The 17,248-nt window shown below is 43.5% G+C and overlaps 2 protein-coding genes across 2 annotated transcripts; both read left to right on the top strand.

Annotated features, from left to right (window-relative positions):
* The first annotated feature begins 4,107 nt into the window (after positions 1–4,107).
* LOC127502633 (trace amine-associated receptor 1-like) lies at positions 4,108–5,148 on the top strand. Its single transcript, XM_051875688.1, has 2 exons — positions 4,108–4,429; positions 4,502–5,148. Exons 1-2 carry the CDS (start codon positions 4,108–4,110, stop codon positions 5,146–5,148), a joined length of 969 nt encoding a protein of 322 aa, XP_051731648.1.
* Positions 5,149–7,168: 2,020 nt separating this feature from the next.
* Positions 7,169–8,209, top strand: LOC127502459 (trace amine-associated receptor 1-like). The gene has a single exon (XM_051875397.1). The coding sequence runs from the start codon at positions 7,169–7,171 to the stop codon at positions 8,207–8,209; it is 1,041 nt and encodes a 346-aa protein (XP_051731357.1).
* The last annotated feature ends 9,039 nt before the right edge of the window (positions 8,210–17,248 follow it).

The raw sequence follows: 17,248 nt of genomic DNA, 5'->3' as shown, positions 1-17,248 counted from the left end.
CTATCGCCCTACACCAACCCTACACCTAAACCTACCCATCACAGGAAACTGTGCACATTTTTACTTTCTCAAAAAAACTCATTCTGTATAATTTATAAGCCTTTTGAAAAATGGGGACATAGGGTAATGTCCTCATAAATCACCCTCTCCTTATAATACCTATGTCATAACCATGACATTATACAAATTTGTGTCCTGATATGTCACAAAAACACGCATGCACACACATACTTATACAGTATATGTGGTTTACAGGGACTTTCCATAGGCATAGTGGTTATTATACTAAGCTAATGACATTTTCTATCCCCTAACCTAAACCTACCCCTAAACCTACCCATCACAGAAAACTTTCTGCAGTTTTTTTTTTTTTTTTTTTTTTTTTTTTTTTTAAATCATACAATAAAAATGCTCCCACAAGGCCAAAGTTTTCTGGTATAGTGTGGTGCAGGGATGACATAAGAACCCACAAGTTCAAATTCACTACTGGTTCTTTTGAGATTTTCCTATAGGGTTTTATAATGGTTTTTTTTTTTTTTTTTCAATTTATGAGTAAAATAAAGCCTCTGGTAAACTAAAGTTGATGATACTTTGACGTTTAGTTTAACAATGTTATTTATTAGAAACTGTAACGATGGGTCGGCAGAGCGGGGATCCATTTGCAAGCTTTATTAAGAACAGTATTTACACAGGTAGACAGGGGCAAAGGCAGGAACATAAACAAGGACAGGCAATGGTCGAGGCAGGCGGCAGACAAACAGAATCAGGGTACAGGCAAGGATCAGGGTAGGCAGCAAACAATCACAGTCCAGGAAACAGGCAAAGATCAGGGCAGGCAGCAAGGGTCACAGAGAATAAACAATCCAAACGGAAACCAGGAAACAGTCCACAAGAAAACGCTCAGTAATGATCACAACAGCAAATCAAGACTTCGCAATGAGGTGGTGTGTGTGTAAGTCCTTTATAGTCCAGGTAGTGTGCTAAGCTGTATGTGGCAACTGGTGATTGGTGTGGAGTGTGCATGTGATTGGCAAGGAGGATTATGGGAAATGGAGTCCAGGAACTGACAGGAACAGACAGTGATCGTGACAGAAACATACGTTTTCAAACATAAACATAACTGGTAGTTGCTATTCTTTATTTTGACCACAAGATGGCTACAACATACACCGTGTTAAAAAGCTTGAGAGGAAAGCCTGTGTTATTTGTTATTAAAAAACAAAGAAGCAAGCCTAGCCCAGGTGAGTACCGCAAACGTAACGTAACACATTACTTTCCGTAAAAAGTAACTAACACAATTACTTTTTTTTTAACACATTACCTTTAAAAGTAACTTTCCCCAACACTGATTAACACAATTAGATGACTGCATATATTCTCTTTACACACATTTGCATTGTTTCAAATGCAAATCAACAACCATCCTACTCTTTTAAAGGCAAAGGCCTTATTTAAACAATGATGTTAGTTCAATTTCTATAATCTAGCTTTAAAAAAACAAATCACAAACATTTTCCAGCACATCTTAGATAATGTCATGTTAACAACATTCTGTGATGAAAATGACATTTTAACATTTTAAGAACATAATGTCAGACTTTGTCTTGAAAGGCTAATTTCATTTCTAACATTTTAGGTATCCTAAATGCACAGAAATAAATCATATTTTCACACTTGATTGAAAATGACAGAAAACACATTCTGTTATGTATGTGAAATTTACCTGGATTTTTCTTTTTTTTCTTCACACATCATATGTCTCATATTTCATCTGAAGTTCTTCACTGAACCTGTTGAGTATTATGGGGCAAAATTATGGGTCACGCTGGGACAGCTGTAATCTGCAGTTAAAAAAAAATATTTTCACACAACAAATAAATGGAAATGGAAATGATTATTTAACTGTTTCTTTAAATTAACATAGTTATTAAAATGCATTAATTTGTATTTTATGAAGGGTTTTCTTATTTTAAAATGATTGGGACAAGGGCAAAACAATAAAATTTATACATAAAATACACCTGAAAATAGCAAAGTTATGGAAGCTTGTTTCCGCCACTAAATAAAAAAATAAAAAAGAGGTAATTGCAACATTTTATCTCAGAATTCTGACTTTTTTTTTTTTCGCAATTGCGAATTTGCATCTCACAATTCTGACTTTTTTTCTCAGAATTGCACTATGTGAGTTGTAAAGTCAGAATTGTGTGATATAAACTCGCAATTCTGAGAAAAAACGTCTTTTTTCCTTCACAATTGGACATTAAAACACGCAGTTTATATCTCACAATTCTGACTTTATAACTCACAATTCTGACTTTATATCACACAATTCTGACTTTATAACTTGCAATTGTGAGAAGAAGTCAGAACCCAGAGCGCAGCCAGTCATCAGCCCTCTGCACGGACACGATGCCAGAGCCCACCGCAGATAGAGAGCTAGATCCTGCCGTGATGCATAAACCAGTGCCAGTAAGAAGGACTGAGCCAGCCATTGCACCTCGGAACCTGTGCCTCACAAATTGTCTGACCAGGTGCGTGAGCCAGCAACATCATGTGCCGCCGTGGGAATATTAGTGGAGTACGAGGGAATGGAGGAAGACTCCGCCCACATTCCCACTATACTGAAGGTGAACTGCTGCTGACCTCTGGACATTATTATGTTTTGGAAGGGGATGTTTACATTAAAAGGGTGGTTGATTATGATTTCACTTTTTTAACTTTAGTTAGTGTGTAATGTTACTGTTAGAGCATAAACAACGTCTGCAAAGTTAGATATTTTCTTTAAAGAATTCTCTGTTTAAGAACTACAACAAACGGCTGGTAGGGACTACAATGAGCTTCTTCCCGGGTTAGTGACATCACTAACCCTAAAATTTACATAAACCCTGCTCACTTAAACATGCAACAAAGGGGACAAGGCCATGTTGGGCTGCTTTAGAGAAGAGGAAGTGTTGTTGTAGTAGAGTGTTGTTACCATGCCATCATTTTACGCCAGATCGCTTCACAAACGAGGATCAATTCAACGCTGGATTTGCACAAAAGATTAACATGACGGCACATGCCAGTCCATGAGTTGAATCAACTCCACAGCAACTACATAAATTTATCCACTAACCATTCAGAAATGTCCAGATGCATTCTATAACTTCCTGAGTCTCTCCATCAGTGTCCCACTCTGGTTTGAACAATGTAAGGCTGAACACCGTTACTGACAATCCTCATTTTGGCTGCGTGAGATTCTCCAGCTTTGTTGTTATTGAGCAACCGAAACACGAGCTGTTAAAGCTCCGCCCTCTTCTGGAAAGAGGTCAGGGAACAGCAGCTCATTTGCATTTAAAGGGACACACGAAAACGGCGTGTTTTTGCTCACACCCAAATAGGGGCAAATTTGAAAAGCTATAACAAATGATCTGTGGGGTATTTTGAGCTGAAGCTTCACAGACACATTCTGGAGACACCAGAGACTTATATTACATCATGTAAAAGAGGCATTATAGGACCCCTTTAATCTCCAGTCCCAGCTGGTCCGCCACTTCTTTATACCATATCTATCACAAATCAGTAGAACTTCGAGTCTCAAACCAAAAAACATGGAACCTTGATTCTCAGTCCTGTCCAACAATATGTTTTGTCAAGATTTCCATGGTAACATCCAATTTCGAAACGGTTTTTACAGATTGAATTTTGAGTGTATAAGCCTTCGAATAATACCTAATTTATGATGATTATAAAAATATATTATAGGGGAAAAGGTGGGACACTGGACACTGACAGGTTAACAGACTCAGTAACCAAATAGAAGGAAATCTCATAGGAAAAGATTTCGGTTGTTAGTGATGCAATGCAAGAGGGGTAAGAGATATAAATATGTGCTTTCTGCACATTTGTTCTTGCATGGACAGGTAAGGTCTGTGTCACGAATGTCTAAAGGTATGATTTCTGTTCAAGCAGCAGGGCTGACAATGTTTTTGTGTGTTTAAAGCAATGAAATTTAATGTAATAATTATTAGTGGTATTTTATAAGTCACATTGCTCTTATGATAATAAGAGCACAGTCCGTTATTTGCTTATAAATAAATGTGTTTGTTGGTTTGTTTTCAACAGACCATGTCTGGAAATGGACCTGAGACTAGGATTGACCGTGGGCCTGTTCTCTGCTTTGAGTCGTTCAACAACTCATGTGTGAGATTTGTCTACCCGTCTGAGATTAAGATTGTGCTCTATTTGTTCTTGAGTGCTATAGCGCTTACCACAGTATGTGGAAACCTGCTGGTCATCATTGCCATCATTCATTTCAAACAGCTGCACACGCCAACAAACTACCTCATCCTGTCGCTGGCCGTGGCCGACCTGCTAATGGGAGGCTTTGTAATGCCTCCCAGTATGCTGCGCTCTGTTGAGACTTGCTGGTACTTGGGTGACATGTTCTGTAAAATACACAGCAGTGTTGATATTATGTTATGCATCACATCTCTCTTGCACATATCTTTCATCTCTATTGATCGCTATTATGCTGTATGTCACCCGCTTCAGTACCAGAATAAAATCACACCGCTCATTTCCCTCATTATGATTTCCCTATGCTGGGGTCTGGCAGCCTTTGTTGGATTTGCTATGGTATTTCTAGAACTCAACATTTTGGGTGCAGAGGAGTTTTATTTTGATAATATAGCTTGTAAGGGAGCCTGTATTATCTTTCAAACCCGCGCAGCCAGCACCATTTCCTCAATTCTTGCTTTTGGCCTCCCTGGAATAATTGCTGTCAGCATATATCTAAAAATTCTCCTTGTTGCACGAAGACAGTCAAAATCTATACATCATTCAGCACACATGGTCAAGAAAACCAGCATATCTATAAACAAAACTGAGGGGAAGGCCACAAAAACCCTGGCTATCATCATGGGGGTATTTTTTGTGAGCGTCTCACCGTTTTTCTTCTGTAATCTAATAGATCCGTTTCTTGATCACATAATACCACCGGCCATATTTGATGTTTTTTTGTGGATTGGATATATGAATTGTCTGTATAACCCTTTTGTGTATGCATTCTTTTATAGATGGTTTAGAAAAGCTCTAAGAATTATTCTTTTGGCCAAAGTATTTCAAGTTAATTCTTCACAACTTGACTTGATGGGAAGACGTGATTAAAAATGTCTATTTTTTGTAAATAATATATGAATGTAAATAAACATAGAAATATCCTTTTATGTTTTATGTGTTCACGCTATGTAACTAGAATAAATTTAATCTCTGTACAGTAACCACGATGCCAAATAACCAGATCACGCATGCATTATTTATAACCTGAGCAGCCAAATGTCTGGGAGTATTTAAAATAAAAAGAAAAATGTAATGTGAGATCAGAATTTAGGTATTGCATTACTTCCACATTAAAATAGGGATTTTTTTTTTCTTGTTGCTGAGCCACTAAATAAAATCTGTGCAGGTTAAATGTAGACTATTTAATGCTTTATAACATTATGACAAATATGAACTAACGTCAAAGTGTATCAAGTATTATTATGCTTTGAGACCCGTCCATTACAAGCATAGCATACATAATGTTCAGTTTTGTAAGTAAATCTGAATATTTCAATGTCAGATAAATCACATGTATATTCAAAATATTACATTTATTATATTATATTATTATATTAAATAATATTAATTTTTTGAGTTTATTTTTAAGTTTAATTTTTTTCAAAAAGAATATGTTACATTCTAAGAAACACTTGAGGAAGTGGAGCCTCTTTTTGACTTGTAGGCACATAAAAAAATACAATTAAATGAAAGATAACATTCTGCCCTTTGCATTTTCCTCATTTTATGTTAAACATATTGAAATACTCTTCATTTAATAACGCAATAAATTTGACAAGCATATTAATATTAACACACACGCATGCACGCGCACACACACACACACACACACACACACACACACACACACACACACACACACACACGCACGCACACACGTGGTTTACAGGGACTCTCCATAGGCATAGTGGTTATTATACTGAGCAAATGATATTTTGTATTCCCTAACCTAAACCTACCCCTAAACCTACCCATCACAGAAATCTTTCTGCAGTTTTACATTTTTAAAAATCATCATACAATAAAAATGCCCCCACAGGTCAAATTCACTGCTGGTTCTTTTGAGATTTTCCTATAGGGTTTTATAATGTGTTTTTTCAATTTATGAGTAAAATAAAGCCTCTGGTAAAGTAAAGTTGATGATACTTTGACGTTTAGTTTAACAATGTAAACTGCACACACTCACACCCCAAACTGTCTTAGTTACTTATTAGAAACATACGTTACCAAAAATAAACATAACTGGTAGGTGCTATTCTTTATTTGACCACAAGATGGCTACAACATACATTGTGTTAAAAAGCTTGAGAGGAAAGCCTCTGGGCCCTATCATACACATGGCGCAATGTGATGGCAGGCGTGACGCAAGTGTTTTTTGCTAGTTTCAGCACGACGCAGTTATCATTTTCACGTCCAGCGCCCACGTTGTTTATATAGCAAATGCGCCTATCTGTTCCCATGGGCGTGCTGGTCTGAAAACAAGGTGTGTTCAGGTGCATTGTTGCTGTGTTGCTATTTTGAGGCAACTGAAAACGACTGAGCCATTGACCAACAAAAACCTGGTCTAAAGTCAATGGCGCAGTATATATATATTTTTTGTTATTTAAAGGGCGCGTTAGTAATATGCGCCTATAGGCAGGTGCACAACGCACAGGCACTCTGCTTGTTACACACACAGGGATGTAGATATGCCAAATATTAAAAATAAAAGGATTACAATGTAAAAGATTATTATTGTGTACATAAGGATAAAAATGCCTACATGTCATAATGGAGTCATTGCATGTATCAGAATGACCTATTTCCTATAAACAATTATGTAAACAATTAGAGGGAAATCACATAGGAAAAGATTTCTGTTATTAGTGATGCAATGCAGGAGGGGAAAGAGACATAAATATGTGCTTTCTGCACATTCACTCTTGCATGGACAGGTAAGATCTGTGTCATGAATGTCTAAAGGTATGACAATGTTTTTGTGTTTAAAGCAATAAAATCTACTGTAATAATTATTAGTGGTTATTATTATGATAACAAGAAAACAGTTTTTGTTTGTTTTCAACAGACCATGTCTGGAAATGGACCTGAGACTAGGATTGACCGTGGGCCTGTTCTCTGCTTTGAGTCGTTCAACAACTCATGTGTGAGATTTGTCTACCCGTCTGAGATTCAGATTTTGTTCTATTTGTTCTTGAGTGCTATAGCGCTTACCACAGTATGTGGAAACCTGCTGGTCATCATTGCCATCATTCATTTCAAACAGCTGCACACGCCAACAAACTACTTCATCCTGTCGCTGGCCATAGCTGACCTGCTAATCGGAGGCTTTGTAATGCCTCCCAGTATGCTGCGCTCTGTTGAGACTTGCTGGTACTTGGGTGACATGTTCTGTAAAATACACAGCAGTGTTGATATTATGTTAGGCAGCACATCTCTCTTGCACATAACTTTCATCTCTATTGATCGCTATTATGCTGTATGTCACCCGCTTCAGTACCGGAATAAAATCACACCACCCATTTCCCTCATTATGATTTCCCTAAGCTGGGGTCTGGCAGCCTTTGTTGGATTTGCTATGGTGTTTCTTCAACTCAGCATTTTGGGTGCAGAGGAGTTTTATTTTGATAATATAGCTTGTAAGGGAGCCTGTATTATCTTTCAAACCCACGCAGCCAGCACCATTTCCTCAATTCTTGCTTTTGGCCTCCCTGGAATAATTACTGTCAGCATATATCTAAAAATTCTCCTTGTTGCACGAAGTCAATCAAAATTTATACAGCATTCAACACACATGGACAAGAAAACCAGCATATCTATAAACAAAACTGAGGGGAAGGCCACAAAAACCCTGGCTATCATCATGGGGGTATTTTTTGTGAGCGTCTCACCGTTTTTCTTCTGTAGTCTAATAGATTCGTTTCTTGATCACACAATACCACCAGCCATATTTGATGTTTTGGTGTGGATTGGATATTTGAATTCTCTGTGTAACCCTTTTGTGTATGCATTCTTTTATAGATGGTTTAGAAAAGCTCTAAGAATTATTCTTTTGGCCAAAATATTTCAAGTTAATTCTTCACAACTTGACTTGATGGGAAGAAATGATTAGAAATGACTATTTTTAAAATATATATAAATGTAAATAAACATAGAAATATCCTGGATATGTTTCATGTGTCCATGCTATGTAACTAGTAATAATTTCACCTCTGTATAGTAACCATGATTCCAAGTAACCAGATCACGCTTGCATTATTTATAACCTAACCAGCCAAATGTCTGGGAGTTTTTAAAATAAAAAATATAATGTGAGATCAGAATTTAGGTATTGCATTACTTTTAAATTAAAAAAGGGATTTTTTTTTAAATTTTTTTTTTATTTCTGAGCCACTACATCTGTCGGGCGGTGAATGAAAGGAGGACTCAAGTTGCGGTGAACAAAAGAACAAGTTTATTCAGGGTGAAACCTGAGACACCAAAAATAATAGTCAAAGTAACTGGTGACAGTTTGAGGAAACTGTTTGGTGGCTCTCGCTGTGTCTTGCGCACACGACAGCTGACACACAGGCAGGAGAGACCACCGAGAAAGCAGGAGACAGGACGACCCAGCGGAAGACGAGCACGAGCCCAACAAGAGAATCTAACTCGCTAGAAACTCCTCGTCTACGGGTCCTGAACACAAAATCAAACAGGTAAAACACAAACCAAAATGCAGTACCGACATGTAACGTCCACGCGACATGAAGTGATCAACTGACAACAAGGGATAGACACAGCTGGGCACATAAAGGGTAGAGGGAACGAGCGACAGGTGTGGGAGATCAGCTCGTGATTAAGCACCGTAGCGCTGATACTCCAATCACGAGCTGCAAAAAAATGACAGGACAAGACAAACAACAGGAAGAGCCGGTGTCACACCCTGAACCTGTGACAGAACCCCCCCCCTCAGGAACGCCTCCTGGCGTCCCCAGAGGACTCACCATGACGCCGATGGAATTGGTCAATAAGAACGCGGTCCAGCACGTCCCGAGCTGGAATCCAGCATCTCTCCTCCGGACCATAACCCTCCCAGTCTACCAGATATTGATGGCCTCTGCCCCTCCGCCTCACATCAAGAAGTCGCCTTACCGTGTAGGCAGGCAACCCCTCGATGAGTCTGGGAGGCGGCGGAACAGAGGTCTGGGGCTGAAGTGGGGAGCGAATAACGGGCTTGATCTTGGAAACATGGAACACCGGGTGAATTCTCTTAAATTGGGGCGGTAATTTAAGTCGAACCGTCACCGGGTTAAGCACCTTGGTTATGATGTACGGTCCAATGAATTTGGGTCCCAGTTTACGTGCGGGAAGCTTGAGGGGAATGTCCTGGGCTGACAGCCAAACCCTTTGACCACACACGTAAAGTGGGGGCTTAGAACGGTGACGATCCGCTGACGCCTTGTTCCTCTCGCCAGTCCGTGAAAGGGCTTCTCTGGCGAGCCTCCACGTACGAAGGCACCTCTGAATGAACGAATGCGCGGATGGAACAATGGCATCGGATTCTTGGGAGGGAAATAATGGGGGCTGGTAGCCTAAACAACACTGGAAGGGTGATAATCCCGTAGACGAGACAGGGAGTGAGTTATGTGCGTACTCGACCATGGTTAACCTGGAACTCCAAGTAGACGGCTCTGCCGACGCCACACAGCGCAGGACTCTCTCTAAGTCCTGGTTGGCTCGCTCAGCCTGACCGTTCGTCTGCGGGTGATAACCGGAAGATAGGCTCGCCGTCGCCCCCAGCTGTCGACAGAATTCTGTCCAAAACCTTGACACAAACTGGGGACCCCTGTCAGAAACCACGTCCACCGGGAGGCCATGAATGCGAAAAACGTGGTCTAAGACAATGACCGCTGTCTCCCTCGCTGAGGGTAGTTTGGGGAGGGGAACAAAATGAACCGCCTTCGAGAACCTGTCCACCACGGTAAGAACCACGGTATTGCCACTAGACGGGGGTAGGCCCGTGACAAAGTCCATGGCTATGTGTGACCAGGGTCTTGAAGGGATTGACAGCGGTCGGAGTAGCCCTGCCGAGGGTCGATTAGAGCCCTTACCCACCGCACACGCCGGACAGGCAGATACGAACTTCCGAGTATCCTGCGCCAGCGAGGGCCACCAGAACCGCTGCCTGATTAACGCACACGTTCGAGCCGCTCCCGGGTGGCAAGCTAGACCGGATGAGTGACCCCACTGAAGAACGCCAGTTCGGACCGACTCCGGCACGAACAGTAGACCCACTGGGCACCCCGCGGGAATCGTGACGTCGTGTAACGCCTCACATACCCTGGACTCCACTCCCCAGGTAACCACTGCGACCACCTGACTGGGGGCCACAATGGTCACCGGGGAAGTGGGACTAGCCTCAGCCTCAAAAATCCGTGAGAGCGCATCGGGCTTACCGTTCTTACTACCAGGGCGATAGGAGATGTTAAACACAAACCGGCCGAAGAATAATGCCCAGCGAGCCTGCCGAGAATTTAGCCTCCTCGCGGACCGAATATATTCTAAGTTCTTGTGGTCGGTCCAAACTAAGAATGGAACCCCCGCGCCCTCTAACCAGTGACGCCACTCCTCCAATGCCAACTTAACAGCCAGTAACTCTCTATTCCCGATGTCGTAATTCCGTTCCGAAGGAGTGAGACGATGAGAAAAGAATGCGCATGGGTGTACTCTGTCGTCCGAAGGTGACCTCTGAGACAAAATCGCTCCCACTCCTACCTCTGATGCATCCACCTCCACAATGAATTGACGAGACGGGTCGGGATTAGTGAGAATCGGGGCCGAAACAAAGCGGCGCTTTAGTTGCTCAAACGCCTTCTGAGCCTGCGTTGACCAACAGAAACGAATTCGTGTGGAGGTGAGATTCGTCAGTGGCAGGGCGACCTGGCTAAAGTTCCGAATGAATCGTCGGTAAAAATTGACGAACCCCAGAAATCGCTGGACCGCCTTACGATTCTCTGGGGTGGGCCAATCAGCAACCGCCTTTACCTTCCCCGGATCCATTCGGATGCCTTCAGGCGACAGAACGAAACCCAGGAACGGAACCGACCGCGCGTGAAACTCACACTTCTCCACTTTAGCGAATAAACGATTCTCGAGTAGCCGCTGTAACACTCGCCTGACGTGCTGAACATGGTCGCGCTCGTTCTGGGAGAAGATCAGGATGTCGTCGAGATAAACAAATACAAACCGGTCGACCATGTCTCTGAGCACGTCATTTACGAGTGCCTGGAAGACCGCTGGGGAGTTTGAGAGTCCAAAGGGCATGACCAAATATTCAAAGTGACCTGTAGGGGTATTAAAAGCGGTCTTCCACTCATCCCCCCTCCTAATCCGAACCAGGTGGTAAGCATTGCGTAAGTCCAACTTCGTAAAGATGGTTGCTCCCTGCAAGAGTTCGAATGCTGAAGACATCAACGGCAAAGGGTGGCTATTCTTTACCGTGATGTCATTCAGCCCCCGGTAATCTATACAGGGACGCAATGATCCATCCTTCTTCCCCACGAAGAAGAACCCCGCCCCGGCCGGAGAGGAAGAAGGACGTATTATACCGGCTAATAGAGAATCGCTGATGTATCTCTCCATGGCCTCCCTCTCAGGACCGGAGAGCGAATAAAGGCGCCCCTTGGGTGGAGAAGTGCCAGGTAATAATTCTATCGCACAGTCGTACGGGCGGTGCGGAGGAAGAGATGAAGCTCGGGACCTACTGAACACCGCCCTCAAATCATGGTAAGCCTCTGGTACACCCGCCAGGCTCACCGGTTCCTCCTGTAACACAGAAACAGACATTAATGGGAAAGAAGCAGACACCAAACACTGAGACAAACAGAATGGGCTCCACGCCAATACGGAATTAAGAGCCCAGTCGATGTGAGGGTTGTGCTTAACCAGCCAAGTGTGCCCCAAAACCACTGGAGCAGAAGGAGAATGAATCAATAGGAATCGAATCTCCTCAGCATGATTCCCGGAAATGGTGAGGCTAATAAGCCTTGTGGAATGAGTAATCCTTGTGAGGGGGGTACCACAAAGTGTTCTGGCTGAAATTGGCTCAGCCAAGAGAGAGTGTGAGATGCCCAAGTGCTCAGCCAGTCCTATATCCATAAAATCACCCTCCGCCCCAGAATCAATTAAAGCTGACACTCGGTGGGCCGCCCCTCCGAACTGCAATAAAGCCGGGAGTGTGGATCGACCACCAGACGGCAGTAGCGTGTTAGTAACGCTCACCGTGCGTCGTCCTCTGAAGGATGAGCGTCGCCCCTTTAAGGGACAACCCGCAGCCATGTGCCCCGCCTCCCCGCAGTAGAGGCACAAGTTATTGGCGAGGCGATGATGCCGCTCTGCGACAGTCAGATGAGCTCTCCCGATCTGCATGGGTTCCTCCTCAGATAGGCCGGACTGTTGTGATGTAACCACTCCCGTGCTCTGTGCGTTGCTGACGGATCTGTGAGGAAACCCCGCCCTTCGATGCTGGGAACGAATGGAAATCCGGTTGTCAACCCGGATAGCGAGGTCCACCAGTCCGTCAAGCGCGGGGGGTAATTCCAGCGAGTAAATCTCATCCTTAATGTACTCAGCTAAGCCATGGAGAAAATGGTCCCACTGTGCCTTCGAATTCCACCCACAGGATGCTGCGAGTGTACGGAACTCGATCGAATATTCCGATACGGACCGAGCCCCCTGTTGTAACAGCGACAATGCCCGTGCCGCCTCGGTGCCCAGTGACGAACGGTCAAATACCTTGCGAAGCTCCGCTGAGAAATCCTCGTATGACCTGCAGCAATCATGCTCATTGTCCCACATAGCTGTTCCCCACTCTCTTGCAAGCCCGGCCAGGTGCATGATGACGAAGGCTACCTTCGACTTCTCCGTCAAGAAGCAGGAAGGCTGTAGTGAAAAAGTCAATGAGCACTGTGACAGAAATGAGCGACATGAGTTGGGCTCACCGGAATATGGAGCAGGTGGGTTAAGGCGGGGTTCAGATCGGCGGGGGTTTGCCACCTCAGTGTCAGGTAGACCTGGTGTAGTGGGAACCACGGGAGGATGGGGCTGAAGCCGTTCGAGCCGCCGGGTAACCTTGGCTAGCTGGCGTGACATCTCCGTCATGGCATGATGAGAAGCTGACAACTCCTCCTGTTGCCGTCCTAACAGAATGCCCTGTTGAGCAATAGCTTGTCGTAACTCTAGTTCGTTCGCTGAGTCCATCGTGGTCAGTTGATTCTGTCGGGCGGTGAATGAAAGGAGGACTCAAGTTGCGGTGAACAAAAGAACAAGTTTATTCAGGGTGAAACCTGAGACACCAAAAATAATAGTCAAAGTAACTGGTGACAGTTTGAGGAAACTGTTTGGTGGCTCTCGCTGTGTCTTGCGCACACGACAGCTGACACACAGGCAGGAGAGACCACCGAGAAAGCAGGAGACAGGACGACCCAGCGGAAGACGAGCACGAGCCCAACAAGAGAATCTAACTCGCTAGAAACTCCTCGTCTACGGGTCCTGAACACAAAATCAAACAGGTAAAACACAAACCAAAATGCAGTACCGACATGTAACGTCCACGCGACATGAAGTGATCAACTGACAACAAGGGATAGACACAGCTGGGCACATAAAGGGTAGAGGGAACGAGCGACAGGTGTGGGAGATCAGCTCGTGATTAAGCACCGTAGCGCTGATACTCCAATCACGAGCTGCAAAAAAATGACAGGACAAGACAAACAACAGGAAGAGCCGGTGTCACACCCTGAACCTGTGACAACATCAAAACTGTGCAGGTTAAATGTAGACTATTTAATGCTTTATAACATTAAATGACAAATATGAACTAATGTCAAAGTGCATCATGTATCATTTTGCTTTGAGACCCGTCCATTACATGCATACATAATGTTCAGTTTTGTAAGTAACTCTGATTATTTTGATATGTCAAATACATCACATGTATTTGTCAAGAACAGATTTTCTCCTAAAAGAAACACTTCTCTTTTTAGTATTAAAGACAATGGTACTTCTCAGGAAACACTGGAGGATGAAGCCTCAGCAAGTGAAGCCTCCTCTTGGAGGCACATAAAAATACAATTCAATGAAAGACTTCCAATGATATATACAGTATAATACAGTGCTTTCAGAAAGCATTTAGTCCTTTGCATTTATCTCATTTTATTTTATACACTGAAATACTCTTAATTTAACAACCCAATCAATTCAACAAGCATATGAATATTAATACACACACTTGTATATGTGGTTTACGGGCACTCTCTATAGACATGATGATTTTTATACTGTACACACTGTATATTCTATCCCCCTACACTACCCCTACCCATAAACCTACCCATCACAGAAAACTGTCTGCATTTTTTGATTTTCAAAAGAACCGTTTAGTGTGTTTTTTAAGCTATTTGGTTTACGAGGACACAGGAAGTGTCCTTATAAACCATGTTTACGTTGTAATACCCATGTCATTATACACATTTGTGTCCTCATGAACCATGTATACAAGAACACACACACACCCACACACACACACATAGGCGTAATGGTTTTTATTCTGAGCTAATGACATTTTCTATCTCCTAACACTAAACATACCCCTAAACATAAAACTTACAGAAAACTTTGTGGATTTTTACATTTTCAAAAAACATTATATATTATATGATTTATAAGCTGTTTTCTTCATGGGTAATTTTCAAAAAAACATCAAAACACAATTATATAACATCATATGATTTATAAGCTGATTTCCTCATGGGGACCAAAAATGTCCCAACGAGGTTGGTATTGGCTTGTGCGGGACACAATGAAGGGAATACCTGAACCAGACACACATACTTGTGTATGTGGTATACGGGGACTTTTATACTGTACAAACTGTATATTCTATCCTCCTACACTAACCCTACCCCTAAACTTATATATCACAGGAATCTTTCACCATTTTTGAATTTTATAAAACATTTTTTTAAGCCTTTTGGTTTAAGAGGACACAGGGGGCCCTATTTTAACAATCTAAGCGCATGGTCTAAAGCCCGTCTAAAGTGCACTTTGGGCGTGTCCGAATCCACTTTTACTAGTTTAACGACGCACCTTACACCTCGACACACCTCGTGTTCAGGCCAGCACGCCCATGGGCGCAAATGCATTTGCTATTTAAGCAACGTGGTGCAGGACGTGAAAATGATAACTGCGAAAAAACACTTGTGTCGCGCCTGACACCGCATTGAGCCGGGTGTATCATAGGGCCCAGGAAGTGCCCTCATAAACAATGTTTACGTTGTAATTCCCATGTCATTATACACATTTGTTTTAGGTTTATCAGGCCAAGCTTCTCCACGACATGGACAAGCCTGGACCTGACCCTGCGATGTTCAAAGAGCTACATAGCACCACAAATTCGACCCTGCGCGCTGCCAAAGCCACCGTACAAGCCATTGGCCGCAGCTGTAACAGGTACTGTTCTCCCACTCCAGCCCGAGACACAGCCTGTAGCACTTCAAAACAAAATGTTTACATTTTCACGAGAATAGCTTTTCTCCTCCTCTCGATGCTATAACAGGTGCCGCTCTCCTGTTCCAGCGCGAGAGGCAGCCTGTAGCACTTCAATCATTTGCCACTCGATTCCAGGCTTGGCAAGCCATTCCCGGAGTGTTGAGCTGGATATTTGGGGTAATAGAACAAGGCTACTTGCTCCAATTCACTCGCGGACCACCACGCTTCTTGGGATTCGCGTTCGAGTGGGTTGAATACCAATATACAGTCCTTCCATTCGGACTCTCTCTAGCTCCGTGTACTTTTATGAAGTGCGTCGGCGCTGCTCTCTCCCCTCTGAGGCAGATGGGAGTATGCATACTCAACTACATCGATGACTGGCTGCTTTTAGCCCAGTTGAGACAGGAGCTATGCGCCCACAGATTTCTGCTCCTCAGTCATCTGAGCAACTTGGGATTCAGAGTCAAGAGCTTGCCGCTCCCCAGCCAACGGATTTTGGTTCTTGGGGGCGGTCTTCAATTCAGCTCAAATGCACTCTCTCTCAAGAGTGTGCGCTGAAAATCAGGAGCGTGGCAGCCTTGATCAAGTTGGGGTCTCTTCTCTTCCTCAAGAGGTTTCAAAATCTGCTGAACCTGACGGTGGCAGCTTCCTCAGAAGTTCCACTAGGCCTGCTCCATATGCGACCTCTTCATCTTTGGTTGAAAGGCCGTGTTCCACCTTACGCATGGCACATGGGCCAGCACCCTCTCAGTGTGACCCACGGCTGTGTCAACAGTGGAACTCTCTCCACTGTCGGCTCACAGAGTGACTTCCGTTCTGCGGATGTAACACGGCTTATTGCAATGTATTTCCCATAGCGTCAGCTAAACTGACACAACGCGAGTGAACCATATCGAAAGGGAATGCTACGGTTACTCACGTAACCCTGGTTCCCTGAGATAACAGGAATGAGCATTGTGTAGCTTGCCATGCTACTACGCTGCCAGCGAGTCATGCTAGGCGACGTTCAGTCGAAAGATTCTGACAGGTGGCGTTCCAGTGTGAATAATATAGGCAGTCAACCCCGCCCCTTTTGGCGGGCTGCACAGTTGCACAGATGTGAACCAATCAGGCTTCAGGATTCTGAAAAAACATAGGGAGTTTCCCTATAGCGTCAACTAAACTGAAGCAATGCTCGTTCCCATTATCTCAGGAAACCAGGGTTATATGAGTAACTGTAGTGTTACAGTCACTCTTCCCTCAAAGGGATAGTTTACCAAAAAATGAAAATTATCCCATGATTTACTCACCCTCAAGCCATAGGTGTATATGAATATCTTCTTTCAGACGGACACAATCGAAGACAGAGTCCTGCACGAGGGCGGGTACACGACGGGTGACCCGCCAAATTTTATGTAACAGGTGGAATAATATTTACGTGTCGGGTGTGGTGCGGGTGCAGGTCAGACATGCGGTAGGCTTGGGTGGACTTCGGGTTAAATAGTCAAGACTATTCCAACTCAATTTGGTGCATTTGACAGCTGCTTTCAAATGGTCCCGTTTGTGTTCACGCTCTGTCCGTTAAAGGCAGCACGATTTGCAGCGCTGCGCATTGTAGCCAATCGGCTCAGTTTCAGAAGAGACA

This window comes from Ctenopharyngodon idella, chromosome 20, assembly GCF_019924925.1.
Source record: "Ctenopharyngodon idella isolate HZGC_01 chromosome 20, HZGC01, whole genome shotgun sequence".
Taxonomy (NCBI): domain Eukaryota; kingdom Metazoa; phylum Chordata; class Actinopteri; order Cypriniformes; family Xenocyprididae; genus Ctenopharyngodon; species Ctenopharyngodon idella.
This window is presented reverse-complemented; position numbering and strand designations above follow the sequence as displayed.

What these genes read in the sequence shown, in the direction of transcription:
- LOC127502633 (XM_051875688.1), top strand. Translation starts at nt 4,108, where the DNA reads ATGTCTGGAAATGGACCTGAGACTAGGATTGACCGTGGGCCTGTTCTC. An exon ending in GTACTTGGGTGACATGTTCT is followed by an intron (nt 4,430 to 4,501) that starts GTAAAATACACA and finishes TCATCTCTATTG; the next exon opens with ATCGCTATTATGCTGTATGT.
- LOC127502459 (XM_051875397.1), top strand. Translation starts at nt 7,169, where the DNA reads ATGTCTGGAAATGGACCTGAGACTAGGATTGACCGTGGGCCTGTTCTC.